This window comes from Haliotis cracherodii, unplaced genomic scaffold (assembly GCF_022045235.1).
Source record: "Haliotis cracherodii isolate W230 unplaced genomic scaffold, xgHalCrac1.p SCAF_16, whole genome shotgun sequence".
In the NCBI taxonomy this organism is placed as follows: domain Eukaryota; kingdom Metazoa; phylum Mollusca; class Gastropoda; order Lepetellida; family Haliotidae; genus Haliotis; species Haliotis cracherodii.
This window is the reverse complement of record NW_027266271.1, coordinates 6,224,954-6,242,042: the sequence shown is the minus strand read 5'-3', so window position 1 is coordinate 6,242,042 and position 17,089 is coordinate 6,224,954. Positions and strand designations below refer to the sequence as shown.

General features: G+C 39.0%; 1 protein-coding gene across 2 annotated transcripts in view; it reads right to left on the bottom strand.

The window, feature by feature from the left end:
* The window catches only part of LOC139463771 (uncharacterized), a 44,029-nt gene extending 26,986 nt beyond the window's left edge, over positions 1 to 17,043 (bottom strand). The window contains exons 1-2 of one of the 2 annotated variants that reach the window (XM_071245060.1): positions 16,969 to 17,034; positions 14,795 to 14,921 (exon numbers count right to left, since the gene is read on the bottom strand). In XM_071245060.1, the coding sequence (XP_071101161.1) occupies positions 14,795 to 14,894 (100 nt within the window). In that variant the 5' untranslated portion in view covers positions 14,895 to 14,921; positions 16,969 to 17,034. Of the gene's footprint in view, positions 1 to 14,794; positions 14,922 to 16,968 lie in introns of both variants that reach the window. The other variant, XM_071245061.1, reaches the window with a different exon arrangement.
* Positions 17,044 to 17,089: the final 46 nt, after the last annotated feature.

Sequence of the window (17,089 nt, the reverse complement as noted above, 5' to 3'; positions counted from 1 at the left end):
AAGAGAATTACAATTATAAGTCGGTAACTTGGTGCTACAAGAGATGATATTCTTCAAATACAAACGTTTAGCTGAACTCTCATATTCCCCAAGCCATATCTCTGAGATGCGTTGGTTTCTGGACATAGTAATTACAAACATTTTTCTTCGTCATACATATGCCTTTGCCAAAGTACAATACTGAATTTTGTGTCAAAGAAATGGAAACTGAAATAATATGAAAAGAATCATTCTGACACTTGAGACTCACTGAGGAGCTACAAGGATGTACACATTTCCTTTACACTTACATAAAAATTGGAAACATACTATAACATAAATCATCTTATGCCATCAATAGTATTGGTAGGGTTTGTTAAATTGATTACAGAGCACTTTGTTTTATGAACATGGGAAAATTAGTTTGGAAGCATAGATATACCACAACAAAGTGAAAGTCAATTCTTATAATTTTTTATATCACTATTTTTTACCTCAAATGATGTAGACCTAGATCTAAACACAATACAATTTAGTATGTGTGACTTCATGTTTACATTGACCGCCATTCAACAACTAGCTGCATCGCGGAATAAAACAGTTCCTCAAAATAGAGGTGATATGAGCCTATGTATGCATGCTCAACATGCTCTACAGGAACAACTTTTGTAGTTTCTTTACAACAAATGCATTCAAATAATATCCTGATTAGATAAGAAAGGTCTGTTAAGAACTACCTCAGTAAGTCACAATGACAGCGCGTCATAATACATTTACATCAAAATGAACAACACGATAAACGTGATGAGGGACATTTCCGAGTTGTTAATGAACCAGTAGTGGTTACATGTTTTAGTCATCAATGAAAGGCGATTGTAAAGATGCATCAAATAGATACTAAGGTACATTCCTATATTAGTGTAGACTGTCACTGTAGTCTAGACACGGATCGAGTCGATACTACAATAGGTTGGATGTGCTTTTCTTTGTTTTGTTCTCTAGGATGGGTCGTAGCAAGGATATCCCTGAACAGGTATTCAGTCAAACTCTCTAACTTATCCCAATGTAGGCTAAAATGCTAACTTCAAGATTAAAGTGTCTAAATGATGAGAAACACCGCTTCTGTATTTATTCATGCTAGGGAATTCCCAGGTGTTTCCTGAGGAATGTGGAAGTAGTCCGTCATTTTAATAAGACAGTCTCGTGACAAAAGTATGAATGTTAAAATGTGTCGTTCATACACTTATGAACTTCAGTTTAGCGGTCATGTGACCAACCAATTGAAAAGACATATTTTGTGTAAACTTCACATTAAAAACTTATTTGGTATTATAATTATTGTATCATTATCAAATTATATATTATATTATTATACCCTAGTAAGTGACACAGTCAAGTCAACCTATACCTGTATAGTGTCAGATACACACATACACCTGTACAGTGTCAGATACACACACACCTGTAAAGTGTCAGATACACACACACACACACCTGTACAGTGTCAGATACACAGACACACACCTGTACAGTGTCAGATACACACACACACACATGTACAGTGTCAGATACATACACACCTGTACAGTGTCAGATACACACACACACACACACCTGTACAGTGTCAGATACACACACACCTGTACAGTGTCAGATACACACACACCTGTAAAGTGTCAGATACACACAAACACACCTGTACAGTGTCAGATACACACACACACACACCTGCACAGTGTCAGATACACACACACACACCTGTACAGTGTCAGATACACACACACACATGTACAGTGTCAGATACACACACAAACCTGTACAGTGTCAGATACACACACACCTGTAAAGTGTCAGATACACACACACACACATGTACAGTGACAGATACACACACACACACACATGTACAGTGTCAGATACACACACACCTGTACAGTGTCAGATACACACACACACACCTGTACAGTGTCAGATACACACACACCTGTACAGTGTCAGATACACACACACCTGTAAAGTGTCAGATACACACACACACACACACCTGTACAGTGTCAGATACACACACACACACCTGTACAGTGTCAGATACACACACACACACATGTACAGTGTCAGATACACACACACCTGTACAGTGTCAGATACACACACACCTGTACAGTGTCAGATACACACACACCTGTAAAGTGTCAGATACACACACACACACACACATGTACAGTGTCAGGTACACACACACATGTACAGTGTCAGATACACACACACACCTGTACAGTGTCAGATACACACACACATGTACAGTGCCAGATACACACACACACACACACACACACACACACACATGTACAGTGTCAGATACACACACACACCTGTACAGTGTCAGATACACACACACACCTGTAGAGTGACAGATACACACACACACATGTACAGTGTCAGGTACACACACACACACCTGTACAGTGCCAGATACACAACACACATGTACAGTGACAGATATATACACACACACACACACCTGTACAGTGTCAGATACAGACATACATGTACAGTGCCAGATACAAAACACACCTGTACAGTGTCAGATACACACACACACACACATGTACAGTGTCAGGTACACACACACACCTGTACAGTGCCAGATACACAACACACATGTACAGTGACAGATATACACACACACACACCGGTACAGTGTCAGATACAGACATACATGTACAGTGCCAGATACAAAACACACCTGTACAGTGTCAGATACACACACACACCTGTACAGTGTCAGATACACACACACACACACCTGTACAGTGGCAGATACACACACACATGTACAGTGTCAGATACACACACACACCTGTACAGTGTCAGATACACACACACACACCTATACAGTGCCAGATACACACACACACACACACCTGTACAGTGTCAGATACACACACACACCTGTACAGTGTCAGATACACACACACACACCTATACAGTGCCAGATACACACACACCTGTACAGTGCCAGATACACACACACCTGTACAGTGCCAGATACACACACACCTGTACAGTGTCAGATACACACACAAACCTGTACAGTGTCAGATACACACACACCTGTACAGTGCCAGATACACACACACACCTGTACAGTGCCAGATACACACACACACACACACACCTATACAGTGTCAGATACACACACATCTGTACAGTGCCAGATACACACACACCTGTACAGTGCCAGATACACACACATCTGTACAGTGTCAGATACACACACACCTGTACAGTGTCAGATACACACACACCTGTACAGTGAGAGATACACACACACACCTGTACAGTGCCAGATACACACACACACCTGTACAGTGCCAGATACACACACACCTGTACAGTGCCAGATACACACACACACACCTGTACAGTGCCAGATACACACACACACCTGTACAGTGCCAGATACACACACACCTGTACAGTGCCAGATACACACACATCTGTACAGTGTCAGATACACACACACCTGTATAGTGTCAGATACACACACACACCTGTACAGTGCCAGATACACACACACACCTGTACAGTGCCAGATACACACACACACCTGTACAGTGCCAGATACACACACACCTGTACAGTGCCAGATACACACACACACACCTGTACAGTGCCAGATACACACACACACACACATGTACAGTGTCAGATACACACACACCTGTACAGTGCCAGATACACACACATCTGTACAGTGTCAGATACACACACACCTGTACAGTGTCAGATACACACACACCTATACAGTGTCAGATACACACACACCTGTACAGTGAGAGATACACACACACCTGTACAGTGACAGATACACACACACCTGTACAGTGTCAGATACACACACACCTATACAGTGTCAGATACACACACACCTGTACAGTGAGAGATACACACACACATGTATAGTGTCAGATACACACACACACCTGTACAGTGACAGATACACACACACACCTGTATAGTGTCAGATACACACACACACCTGTACAGAGCCAGATACACACACACTTGTACAGTGACAGATACACACACACACTTGTACAGTGTCAGATACACACACACCTGTACAGTGCCAGATACACACACACCTGTACAGTGTCAGATACACACACAAACCTGTACAGTGTCAGATACACACACACACACACCTGTACAGTGACAGATACACACACACACCTGTACAGTGTCAGATACACACACAAACCTGTACAGTGTCAGATACACACACACACACCTGTACAGTGTCAGATACACACACACACACCTGTACAGTGTCAGATACACACACACACCTGTACAGTGACAGATACACACACACCTGTACAGTGCCAGATACACACACACACACCTGTACAGTGTCAGATACACACACACACCTGTACAGTGTCAGATACACACACACACATGTACAGTGTCAGATACACACACACCTATACAGTGTCAGATACACACACACCTGTACAGTGAGAGATACACACACACATGTATAGTGTCAGATACACACACACACCTGTACAGTGACAGATACACACACACACCTGTATAGTGTCAGATACACACACACACCTGTACAGAGCCAGATACACACACACTTGTACAGTGACAGATACACACACACACTTGTACAGTGTCAGATACACACACACCTGTACAGTGCCAGATACACACACACCTGTACAGTGTCAGATACACACACAAACCTGTACAGTGTCAGATACACACACACACACACCTGTACAGTGACAGATACACACACACACCTGTACAGTGTCAGATACACACACAAACCTGTACAGTGTCAGATACACACACACACACCTGTACAGTGTCAGATACACACACACATGTACAGTGTCAGATACACACACACACCTGTACAGTGACAGATACACACACACCTGTACAGTGCCAGATACACACACACACCTGTACAGTGTCAGATACACACACACACCTGTACAGTGTCAGATACACACACAAACCTGTACAGTGTCAGATACACACACACACACACCTGTACAGTGCCAGATACACACACACACCTGTACAGTGTCAGATACACACACACACCTGTACAGTGTCAGATACACACACACACATGTACAGTGTCAGATACACACACACATGTACAGTGACAGATACACACACACCTGTACAGTGCCAGATACACACACACACACCTGTACAGTGCCAGATACACACACACACCTGTACAGTGTCAGATACACACACACACATGTACAGTGTCAGATACACACACACCTATACAGTGTCAGATACACACACACCTGTACAGTGAGAGATACACACACACATGTATAGTGTCAGATACACACACACATGTACAGTGTCAGATACACACACACCTGTACAGTGCCAGATACACACACACCTGTACAGTGCCAGATACACACACACACCTGTACAGTGTCAGATACACACACACACCTGTACAGTGTCAGATACACACACACACCTGTACAGTGTCAGATACACACACACACCTGTACAGTGTCAGATACACACACACACCTGTACAGTGACAGATACACACACACACACCTGTACAGTGCCAGATACACACACAAACCTTACAGTGACAGATAGCTCACAAGCTCACAATCCCAAGATGAGATAAAAAGCTACTGTCAAGTACCATCACTACTTATGGATTCCAATCCACTTGATTGGTGGAGAGTGAATCATCATCTGCATCTAATGATAGCACACTATGCAAAGTCAGTATTATGTATTCCAGGCACATCAGTACCCTCAGAGAGAGTTTTCTCTACTGCTGGGGACATCATAACAGCTCAAAGGGCCAATCTGAGTTGGAAGCATGTGGATAGAATGATTTTCTTGAAAAAGAATGTTAATCATTTCTAGACATTTGAAAGTTTATGTGAAAGTCTAATGTTTTAAGGATCATTATTCATTTCAGTTGAATTATTTGAATTTGCACTTACAAGTGTTACACACTTTCAGATAGTCATTTGCAGCAATCTTTGTTTGATGATTATAAATGACTTTTATTAATTGTTAAGAATTTGACAGATTATTGAGATTAAGATTTTTGTGTGCAAGACTGACTTGTAAAGCAAGTAGTTTTGTTAGTTTTGTTGCTGACTTTTACATGTTTTAAGAACACTTAGCAATGGGATATATGTTTTGACAGATCATATTATATGGTATTAACACTTTTGACTGAATGAATATTAGTGATTGGTCATTTTAACTCATTCAAGTCTTTTATTCTGCAAGAATTCCTTCATAAACAGGTATGGTGCTAATTATTATTGTACCTTTCTGACTGTACCAAGTGCCAATTGAGATTGATATTTGATATTATTTTTGTTAAAATTTTGACTGAGTGAACTTTTGCAATCATTACTGAATATTTCTAGTAACAGTATTGTCAGTTGTGACACTTTGAGTGGTCTAAATTTCAAGTTGTGTAAACTGAGGGTATGAAAATTGAGTTTCAGTTCCTCCACAAGTCCATTCCAAACTGTTCAATATATGCTTGGTTATATTTCTTGCTCAGGGACAAGCAAGCTCAGCATAAATAGAAAATATGCTGATTTCAGAGTGATGAAAATTATTTGTTTTTTACCAAATCATGGTTTAATGGCCAAGAAATATTTATTTTCATATGTGTGCCTAATTACACTGTGTGCCAAATTGATTTTTATTTTGTATTTTCCTAATTAAAAGTTTCAAATCAAAAGTTTTTGAGATCTTTCTTTCATCTAACTTCTTGTATTTAAAAATAAAATAACATGGATTACACAAAACAAAACTGCAGAATTTAGTTTAAAGATTTTATTTTCTTAAAAACAGGCATGTTCAGCAGTAAATTGTGTATCGTGATACATATCGAATTGAACGAATCGTAAAGTGAATATCGCGATACGTATCGTATCGGTTTCAATGTGTATCGTCACAACTCTAGGAACGAGAGTAGTAATTCCCTCTAAACTGAGACAGACTGTGTTGTAAGAACTACAGACAGGACATTTTGGAGTTGTGAAAATGAAATCTGTAGCAAGAAGTTACATTTGGTGGCCTGGGATAGAGGGAATTGCCAAGACATGTTCAACATGCCAGAACACTCACAACAATCCACAGTTAGCCCCTGTACACCCATGGGCTTGGCCGTCACGTCCATGGACCCGCATTCATCTTGACTTTGCAGGGCCATATCATGGTCACATGTTTTTGTTAATTGTAGATGCATTCTCAAAATGGCCAGAAATTGTAGTAATGAATTCTACAACATCTAGTGCTACAGTGAAGGAAGTACGAAAGATGTGTGCACAGTTCGGTTTGCCACATCAAGTGGTTACAGATAATGGACCGCAATTTGTGTCAGAAGAGTTCGAAGCATTTTTGAAATGCAATGGTGTCAAACATATTTTGTCAGCTCCATATCATCTGGCTACTAATGGACAAGCTGAGAGGGCAGTCCAGTCATTCAAACAGGCCATGAAGGCAGCTAAGGAAGACAGTGGATCTGTATTGACAAAGGTTGATCAGTTTCTGCTGGCTTACAGGTCAACTCCTCATTGCACTACCCGTGAAACTCCAGCAAAGTTGATTCTGGGTCGAGAATTGAGGACAAAGTTAGACTTGCTGAAACCAGACATTCAGTCTGCTATGTCATCTAAGTTGGCTGGTCAAATGAGTGATCCAGCTGAGACTAGACAACTGCAAGTAAACCAGGAGGTGTGGGGGCGTGATTATCGTGCACATGACAAATGGATACCCGGGCAAGTTTTGACAAAATATGGAGAGAGACATTATGAAGTTGATGTTGTCGACAGAGTTGTCGACGACATATTGATCAACTTCGAGGTAGAATCGCTACAGACATTGTTGAAGGTGACAAACTTTCGACCAAGAGTGGGATGGTGTCAGGACAGACTTATGAGACAAAGATGCCAGGTGCAATAATTGTACCATCTGGTGAGACAGACACTAATGCATGTGGTGATGATTTGGGTAGAACATTGAATGTTGAGATTCAGGTGTGTGTGTCACCCCCAGCAGTTACCATGGTTACAAAACAAGCTGTCAGGCGATCAACTAGGACAGTAAAAGCTCCTGACAGACTTAATCTGTAATGCCATAGATCATAAACCAAAAGTGTGGTTACTTACTGTGTTAAAACAAGGGATTTGTTTTGTGTAACTCAGTGGGTCAGTTGTTAAAAGTTGTAATGTTGTAATTGTTCCTTTTCTTAGAACATCAGAGGGGTGTTAGATTTTTGTTTCAAGGGGGAGAAATGTTGTGTTATGTTTGTTTACATACGGTGAGCGCCAATTTGCACGCGCTACTACGTCATAAGTCACATGCCCCAGCATTGGGAGTGACGTCATCACTATGTACCTGCAGTTAGTTATGAATAAATGATTGTTCAGTTCAGACATCTTGTTGCTTGATGTTCCTCCCAGCCTAGGTGTGGGTCGTCAAAGTACCTGAGCATGTGTGCAGTTTTACAAATACATTACACAGGGCACTTAGTTTTGAATTCTAGATAAATCACTGCTGATACACCAGACACAGACGCAGACACAGACAGACATGAACACTCACAGATACACACAACTGTAAACTGACAAGATAATCACACATGTGTTGATTACTGTGATCAGCTTACCCAGGTACAATTGCTCTATTATTTGATGAGTATTGGTCTCTGAAAGGAACACTTTAGTAACAAATATAAAAAATATTAGTATGAAATAGCCGTTCATAGTTTCACATTTCTCTCTATAGCTAATGCAAAAAACAACCTACTAAGTATAGAGTCAGGTCTCCGAATATCGTACAGGCTCCTAAGTTCCGTACACTTTGATGTTTCCTTGATTGCTTTCAATGCTTTCATGTGGCGTCAAACTACTTTCGTTGGTTGAAATGTGGTAATCCCCAACTCTATTTTCAGCTATTACGTGTATTTGTCATGTGTTTTCTCCTGCGAGATATGATTGGTTATTGCAAAGTGCACTTGCGCAGAAGCGGTTCTCTCCATTTCTTGCTGGGTTGACGTCAAGGTCACGATTCGAGAACCTCTACACGTGACAGCTCATTGCGGGAAATTTAAAAAGCATGAACGGTACGGAATCACGAAATAATGCATATCAGCTGCCATAAACATTTAATATTGAAAATTATTAATAGGTTGCGTACAAGTTTTTTTCAAAATTAACGAAATGTGGGACGTATGATATTTGATGCCCAAATTATTATAATATTGTGCTTTGCTTCTAATTTCGTACAGTGAAACTTTCAATTTTCCATTTGATGTACCCTATAATGAAACGCTTGAATAAGCATTGATAAACAAATTAAAATGACAAAAACAATATATATAGTGACCTTAGTGTATGGTCATTGTTGAAGTCCATTTTGAAGTAGTCGCTCACCGTCATAAGTTTAATTATATGAAATATTAAGTAACAGACATCAGCACACCTTATCCCTGTTTTCATCTAGATCTATCTGAAAACATTTTTTATCTCTTATCACGCTTCCAGTGCCACATTACTATGCAGCCTTAAAGTAAAACGACAACACAAAGACTATACACCTAGTAACTGTACATGTTTTAAGATATATTACAAAAAGAGACAACAAACATTGTCAGGCTGTCTGTATTAATTTTGCCCCGACGTAATAACAAAAGTACGACTATCATTGCACATTCATAAAATGCCTAGATCTTTCTTCAACTACATGTATTAAAAAGTTGTTTCCGAAGCAAAGCAACTCGAACTACGTCCAAAATTAATTTGTGTGAGTGAGTGAGTATGGTTTTACACCGCTTTTAGCAATATTTCAGCAATATCACGGCGGGGGACACCAGAAATGGGCTTCACACATTGTACCCATGTCGGGAATCGAACCCGGGTCTTCGGCGTGACGAGCGAACGCTTAAACCACTAGGCTACCCGACCGCCCCAAAAATTAATTTGAAGACTGGTACCAAGGTAGAATATGTTAAAAATTAGTGAAAAACATTTTTTATTTATTTTTTTTCGCCCGCCCGCTTCCTTGCTGGTTGGGGTTTGAGATGACAAACACATAAATTAATATAGATGGCCTAACGACTAACGAACAAGTAGATAATTTCTAGTCAACACCAAAACTCTATCTAATAAGTGTTGATTTTGTCAGTATTGATAACTGATGAGCAAACTCGGTAAAACAATCGGTATCAGCGAGGTACAACTTTAGTATTTATACTGTAGCTAATAAAAAATGAGATATGTCTGTCTTAATTACAATTATTCATCTGTTTATACGTTTTCTGTCAACTTTACAGAAATTGGCACTTTCAAAATCAGTTCAGCGCCGTGAAATATTTGAAAGCGGACGTGAAATAGCGATTGCAGTTGCATGTTCAACTTTAAACACCTTAACCCTAGATGATGTTTATTTTGAAAATGTAGCAGAAATTATTATTGGTTTGCTACAGAAATCCTTAGATCATCCAAAACGCGGGTCTGCAGTGGCAAACAACCAAACGTTGTTTGTTGTGTTCTAGCAAATCAGAAAAAAATAAACGACCCCGTGTCTGCCACCTTTTTGGCAAGACGTGTTCTCGAATATTTTGAAAAATATGGACTTCATCAAGACAACATGCTCCAACTTGTTCGTTCTGTTTTGATTCAAATTGGGCAGTATTAAAATTTATAAAGTTAGTTTTGTGTTTAATTTTTAGATGGGGAAAAGACGCCAGTACTCTAAGCAGGCCCTTGAGTGTGCCGTAGCGGCTGTTACGGGGCAGGGTCTGTCATTTAGGGCAGCATCCAACATTACAAAGTACCTGCCATGACCATTAGTGATCATGTCTGTGGGAAGTCGGAAGGAGGTAGTCTTGGGCGCCCATCAGTGCTGACGGCAGCAATTGAAGATGAAATTGCTACACGAATTAAGGCTGCAGCACTGACAGGTTTTGGAATAACCCAACATCAGCTCATCTTAAAGGTTGCCCGTATAAGCAAGAGGCTGAAACTAAAGACTCCATTCAAGAATGTTGTGCCTGGCAAGGGCTGGATTGCTAGATTTTTAAAGCGTCACCCCAACATTCATTTAAGATCTCCTGTTCCCTTGTCCACAGTCAGAGCAAGAATGCTCAACCCCTCTGTGACAACCAAATATTTTGACGAACTTCAAAAAATTGTCACGGATCTGGGGCTCCAAGATAAGCCCCATCATATATGGAACATTGACGAAATGAGTGTTCCACTGACCCACAAACCAACCAAAGTGCTGGCGGAAGCGGGAGTTAAAAATGTCCCAGGGCGCGTGGGAAACACCCGAGATAATGTAACTGTGCTGGCATGCATAAATGCAGCCAGTGACAACATTCCCCCCTATGGCCATAGTGAAGGGGAAGACGCTTGGGCTTCTTGAGAAGGCAAAGGCAAATGATATAACTATCTTAGCCTCTCCTCCTCACACGACCCTGTGGCAGTGTCCTCTGCACAAGTCAGTCTTTGGTCCACTAAGCAGGGAGTGGAACAGGGTGTGTAGTGAGTTTATGGTGCAAAGCACGAACAACTTAGTAACTAAATGGGAATGGCCCCGTTTGTTCAAGGAAGCCTATGGTAAGGCGTTCACACCCTCAAATGTGTGTAGTGGGTTTCGCAAATGTGGAATATTCCACGTAAATAGAAAAGCAATTCCAGATCAGGCATTTGCCCCCAGCAAACCCTTTGACGTTAGATTTGATTCATCCAGAGAAGAGGGGGTTGTTGATATTCCTGTTGTTGCTGTAGCTGACACCCTGGTGAATACAGATAGTTCAGCTATCACACATGATGCAGGAGTGTCTGCTACACCAATGGTTGGGACATCAGTGGTTCCTTCTACATCTGAAGCAGTGTCTCCTGACTCCCAGACTTCATTTTATCTGTGTTGACAGGTGATACCCCCTATTCTTTGGACGAATCTGGCAACTTAGTTGTGGAACTAGCCACGGTCTCTGAAGCTGTTGCAATGGATGCTATTAAGTCTGAGTTTTCCCTTCCTGCTCCTGTAGTTAAAGAACAAAGTTCAAAATCAAATCCCCAGAAGCTGACCTCCCACCCTGTACTAACAAGCGATGAAGATGAAGGCAGATAAAAGAGACTAGAAAGAAAAGCAAGAAAGAGAAAAACAAGTGTGTATGGAAGCGAGGCAGCTCGGCAATTGCAAAAGGGTGGGAAGTCAGCTTCTAACGCTAAAGTTATCTTATAAAGAGATAGACAAGATCTGTATATATATGGTATACGGAAACACAAGAGGGTAATAATTTCCTTCTCCTAACCTGAAGTTTAGGACGCATTTTTACTGAAATAAGTAACTTTCGAAATGGGCGATCTTTTTGTTCCAAAGGGCAATAACTCTCCTTTTGAAATGATATAAGCGACGGTCCAAACTGTCGCTTCCGGTCTGGTTCCCGGATCAATGCGCCCTGCGACAACTTCTGACATGTAGAGACGGAGCCAAGCTAAAGAGTTGTCCTGTTGCACCTTCGTTCAAAAACGGTCGTTTACAACTGAATATTTTTAACTAGCACATATTTTGTAGTGATTAATAGTTTATAATATCAACATTCTTTGAGTCTTCAACTACAAGACGAATTGTCACTCTGGAATATAGCGGGAAAAACGTCATTAAAAATGGTATATTGCCACGGTATTTTCTACGTCAGAAAACAGCGAGGCATTCTGTCAGTCTGGGCTTACATATTGCATCGATGAAATAATGCAAACTCATTATATTTATCAGCCTTTGTGTTATTTCCCACAACAATTCAAGCATTCAAATCACAACAAATACTACCATGGACTTCAATTTATTAAAATTAGTGATACGCCAACATTTGCAGCACGCAGACATCTTTGACAGGCCTTTACCAATGATCTATATAGTAAGTTTACATCCGTGCCTTTACAAATAATTTAAGAAGAAATAACGTTCAATATAATAAAACTACTGATTTTAAATGTTACTTTTTATATCAAAATTAAAGTTGCATCTGAATATTTAAATTTATTTTATTTTTTTAGAAATAGGCCAAATGAACATCTATCATGCATCTATTAAGCACTCAGTTACAATATACATACCACTCATCATACTTTGAAATAAGAGATTTACCCATATTATTCTGCCCCTATAACACGTGTCCCACTATTAAGCGCTTTGAGTCATCACAGGTGTTAATTCATTCATCCATCATTTCTTACAGAAGTCTGATACTCATGCTCTTAAAATAGTAGTAAATTACAGAGATTTGTGCCAACAAACAACATATCATACTAGCTACCCCACAAAATGTGTATAATGCATAAATAGATCTAAATCATAGTTTTATCTTCTTGTTTTAGTAACATAATATTTATTTTAATGTTGACAAATTATTTCCCATACAAACCCACACACTACCCTGCTGTATCTAAGTATCCTGATTTTCATTCAACAGTACTTCAAGACACGTGTAGTATTAAGTATATTTTGTAGATATTATTATCATCTAGCAAATATGAATTTAGAAAGTTTATCATCAAATCTTCTGATGGTTAAATAAATGCAAATTGAACCCCACAGTCATTCCATGTAGATAAATGGATTTATTTGTGTTATTTGTTTTTTAATATAACAGATTATACTTACATATGTTACAGTCAGTGTCTATAATCAGGCACAATATGTATTTTGACTAAAAATTTCAGCCAATATGCATATTGACTGATTCACTCAAGCAAGGTATATATTCTTTCTTAAATTTTCATTAATTTATTATTGCCTGAAAAATAGGACCGGATTTTAGACAGACTGGCTGAAATGAATTAGACTGCATAATTTAATCTCCTCAATTTAATTTGGATCTATTTTGATCTTATCAAGATCAAAGTAACTTATTTAAGAAATTAAAAATGTTTTCTCAATGAATTGAATGATTCTCCAAACCTGAAAGAATACCAGAGTCCCTTTTTTATGTTACTTATCTTTATTGGCATAATATTCAGTTCAGAAACAGATGACTGCTAAAAAGTCATGCATGTGTAATCAAATACTAGTACACATGCACAAGTGTGCCAAGATATTAAATAAAATAAGAGTCATTGTGCAATGCAGATATCTTTTGGTGTGAAGAGAAAAAAGAATAACATTAATAATTTGTTTATGTTGGAATTTGAAACATCAGATTAGAACAAGGAAACATAAAAAGAAAGGCCTAATGAAGTTAAGAATCAGTTTTAACTGTGTCACAATCATATGATTATTGTCAGTGCAAACTGGATGTAGACACTGCATTGTTAATACAATCAACATTATAGAGATTGACAATTAGTATGAATATATTGTTTTATTTTATAAAAATTGTAGCTGGTACAAATACTCTTGAATATGTATTTTAACTGAAATATATAGGGTCCTCTGTGTCTGAAATTTTTCTTTCTACTTTGTAAAATTCAAAAAAGGCCAAAATAATACATATCTTTCATTGATCATATTGAAATATGATCATGGTAGTATTTGGCAACAAACAGCCACCGTTCATACATAAAATCCTTTTCTACAACATGCACCAATTAACCCTTAAATATTAAAACAGATTTCAGTTATTTCCTTTTTCTTTTATTTTGAACATTGTATCATGATATCTAGTTGATGACGTAATTTTACAGTGCCTGTTACTCTTACAATTTCTTGAGAACATTTCTCATTTCTCTCTGTTATATATCTGACAAATACTTACATGTGTTGCTGTCAATATTCACAACATTGAGGCAACGTTGCATGAGACCTTCACATTTCGCGTACCGTATCGCTTCACCGCTGTACTTACTGAAATGCATGCATATGATGTAGCCTGCTCGGCGATGCTACAACATAAATATAGGAGGAACGTATACAAGATCTACTTAATTTTTAAAAGTGTGATATTCATACATCAAGGGCAACACTTTAGTACCGATTGCAAAACGTCAACAAAGCGACCTGGGATGAATGATCAGCTGATCTCACCGCATCGCTTCGAACGCCTATCTAGGGGTTAACTATACAATATAATCAGTCGTGGTCATCCCTGATGTATCATTAAATCAAAGAACATTTGTTTCCGGACATGGCAATAGATAAATCATTTTTTAGGCGAAAAGATATACTGTCCACACATAAGCGTGACCGTTGCCGACAGAGGTGAAGGTTATACTAGTTAACTGTCTATAGGCGTCATAGTAACATGTAGTGCTCGTATCGCGCATACCACATGCGCCGTCAGTTTAAGGTTGGACCGTCCGGGTCAGCGCACCTAGCGGGTTAGTGAAGGGAAGATAAATTGAAAAAGATCGCCCATTGCAATACAAGTTTTGAGCGAACCGCCCCATTCTTCACACTGAGCCAACTTATTTGCATGCAGTCAAGTTTGAAACACCAATTAACACAGCGGGAAACTCCTATTCAAACGTATTATATTAAGAACGTCAGTCAATAATTTATTGATTAAGCAGACCTTGTATCGATGTGTGGGGCAAATGTAGTTTCTGACAGGTGACCTCACTCACATGTTTATCAGATCATAATACCAAGTTTTATATGATTGGCTCTTTGCATTGATACACTATTCAGTATAATACTAAATTGTTTTCATGACTGGTTCCGCCATTTTTAACAGGCGTTGTAACTGAACAATGTTTGTGCTCTGTTCATGTTTAGAAGAATAATTACAAATAGACTTGTGCATTATTTATCACTAACGATGAATAAACCGTCACGAATCTTCAAACTATGATTTGTTACTTATTTGTAAAATTAGCTTTAAAAATGACAACATTCGTAATTCATTAATAAATTTTACTAATGATTAATAATAATGGGATATAGATCTAAATATTAACATAGTTTTTGAACCTATGCATTTCCTTTCGTGCGATAATTTGAATTTTGATTCAACCAATAAATACAATTTTTACCGTTCAGGTGCTGTACGGAATTAAAATACATGTACGATATATGAAGAAATTGCGACAGTATTACAGTCACACTGTACGAATTTAAGTGATCGTTATTAGCCTCCTTTGACTGAACGTGTGGTCAAAACGGAAATCGGATTGTACAACCGGTTTAATGGGGTGGCAAGATGATTGGATAACCTTTCGTCTGATATGCCCCATGACACAGTATCTGCATACAAAGCTTGGTGGTTGAGACCGGCGACCAAAAGTGTACGATATTCGGAGACCTGACTCTAATGTAGGCATTGTCAGGAATTATATCTGCTCAAATTTAATTATGAATTCACGATACCTTAACATGCCTAATTAGTTGTGAAATAGTTATGAAACACTTCTGCGCCAACAATGTCTACAAGTGCATGGATGTGAAAGAGAAACTATCTAGGCAAACGTGATGATCAGTCTTACAATACACCTTACATAAGAACTTTGAAAACAAACTCAACACCTAGATCTACTACTCCTGTACATGTGTACATGCTCAATGCAGAGTGACACTGACCATGACGACATCTATATGATAACATGCTAACCACATACTGACTGTGCACACAATGCAAATTTCTCGCTTCTTATCATCACATTAACAAATAAATAAGACAATGTTCAGTTAGCTGATCATTATTCAATAAAGGCCAACGACATCCTCAAATGGCAATACATCAATATTTTTACTACACTAAAAATACTTTCGCGATAATAAAAAAGTGTCCTGGTAAAAGGTATGCCAAAATGTTCCAATGGCAAACTCCCCAGTGATCAAGATTGGCTCTAAAAAGTAAAACGAAACATTTTTTTAAAGACATCTTACACAATGGCAACGCAGTGTTTAAGATATATCACGCGAACATAAAACGTCCTAGCGTTCACCTAGACACATGCTAGACGTAGGTATCTATCTCACAATATATTTTACCTCTGATGACTGGGCACACACGTCGATACAGTGCTGTCGTAGGCGGAAGCATGGATCCGGTTGGTGGTTGCTCTGTAAACTTAACTACGGATTGTCGCAAAAATGTTGGATCTCAAATTCT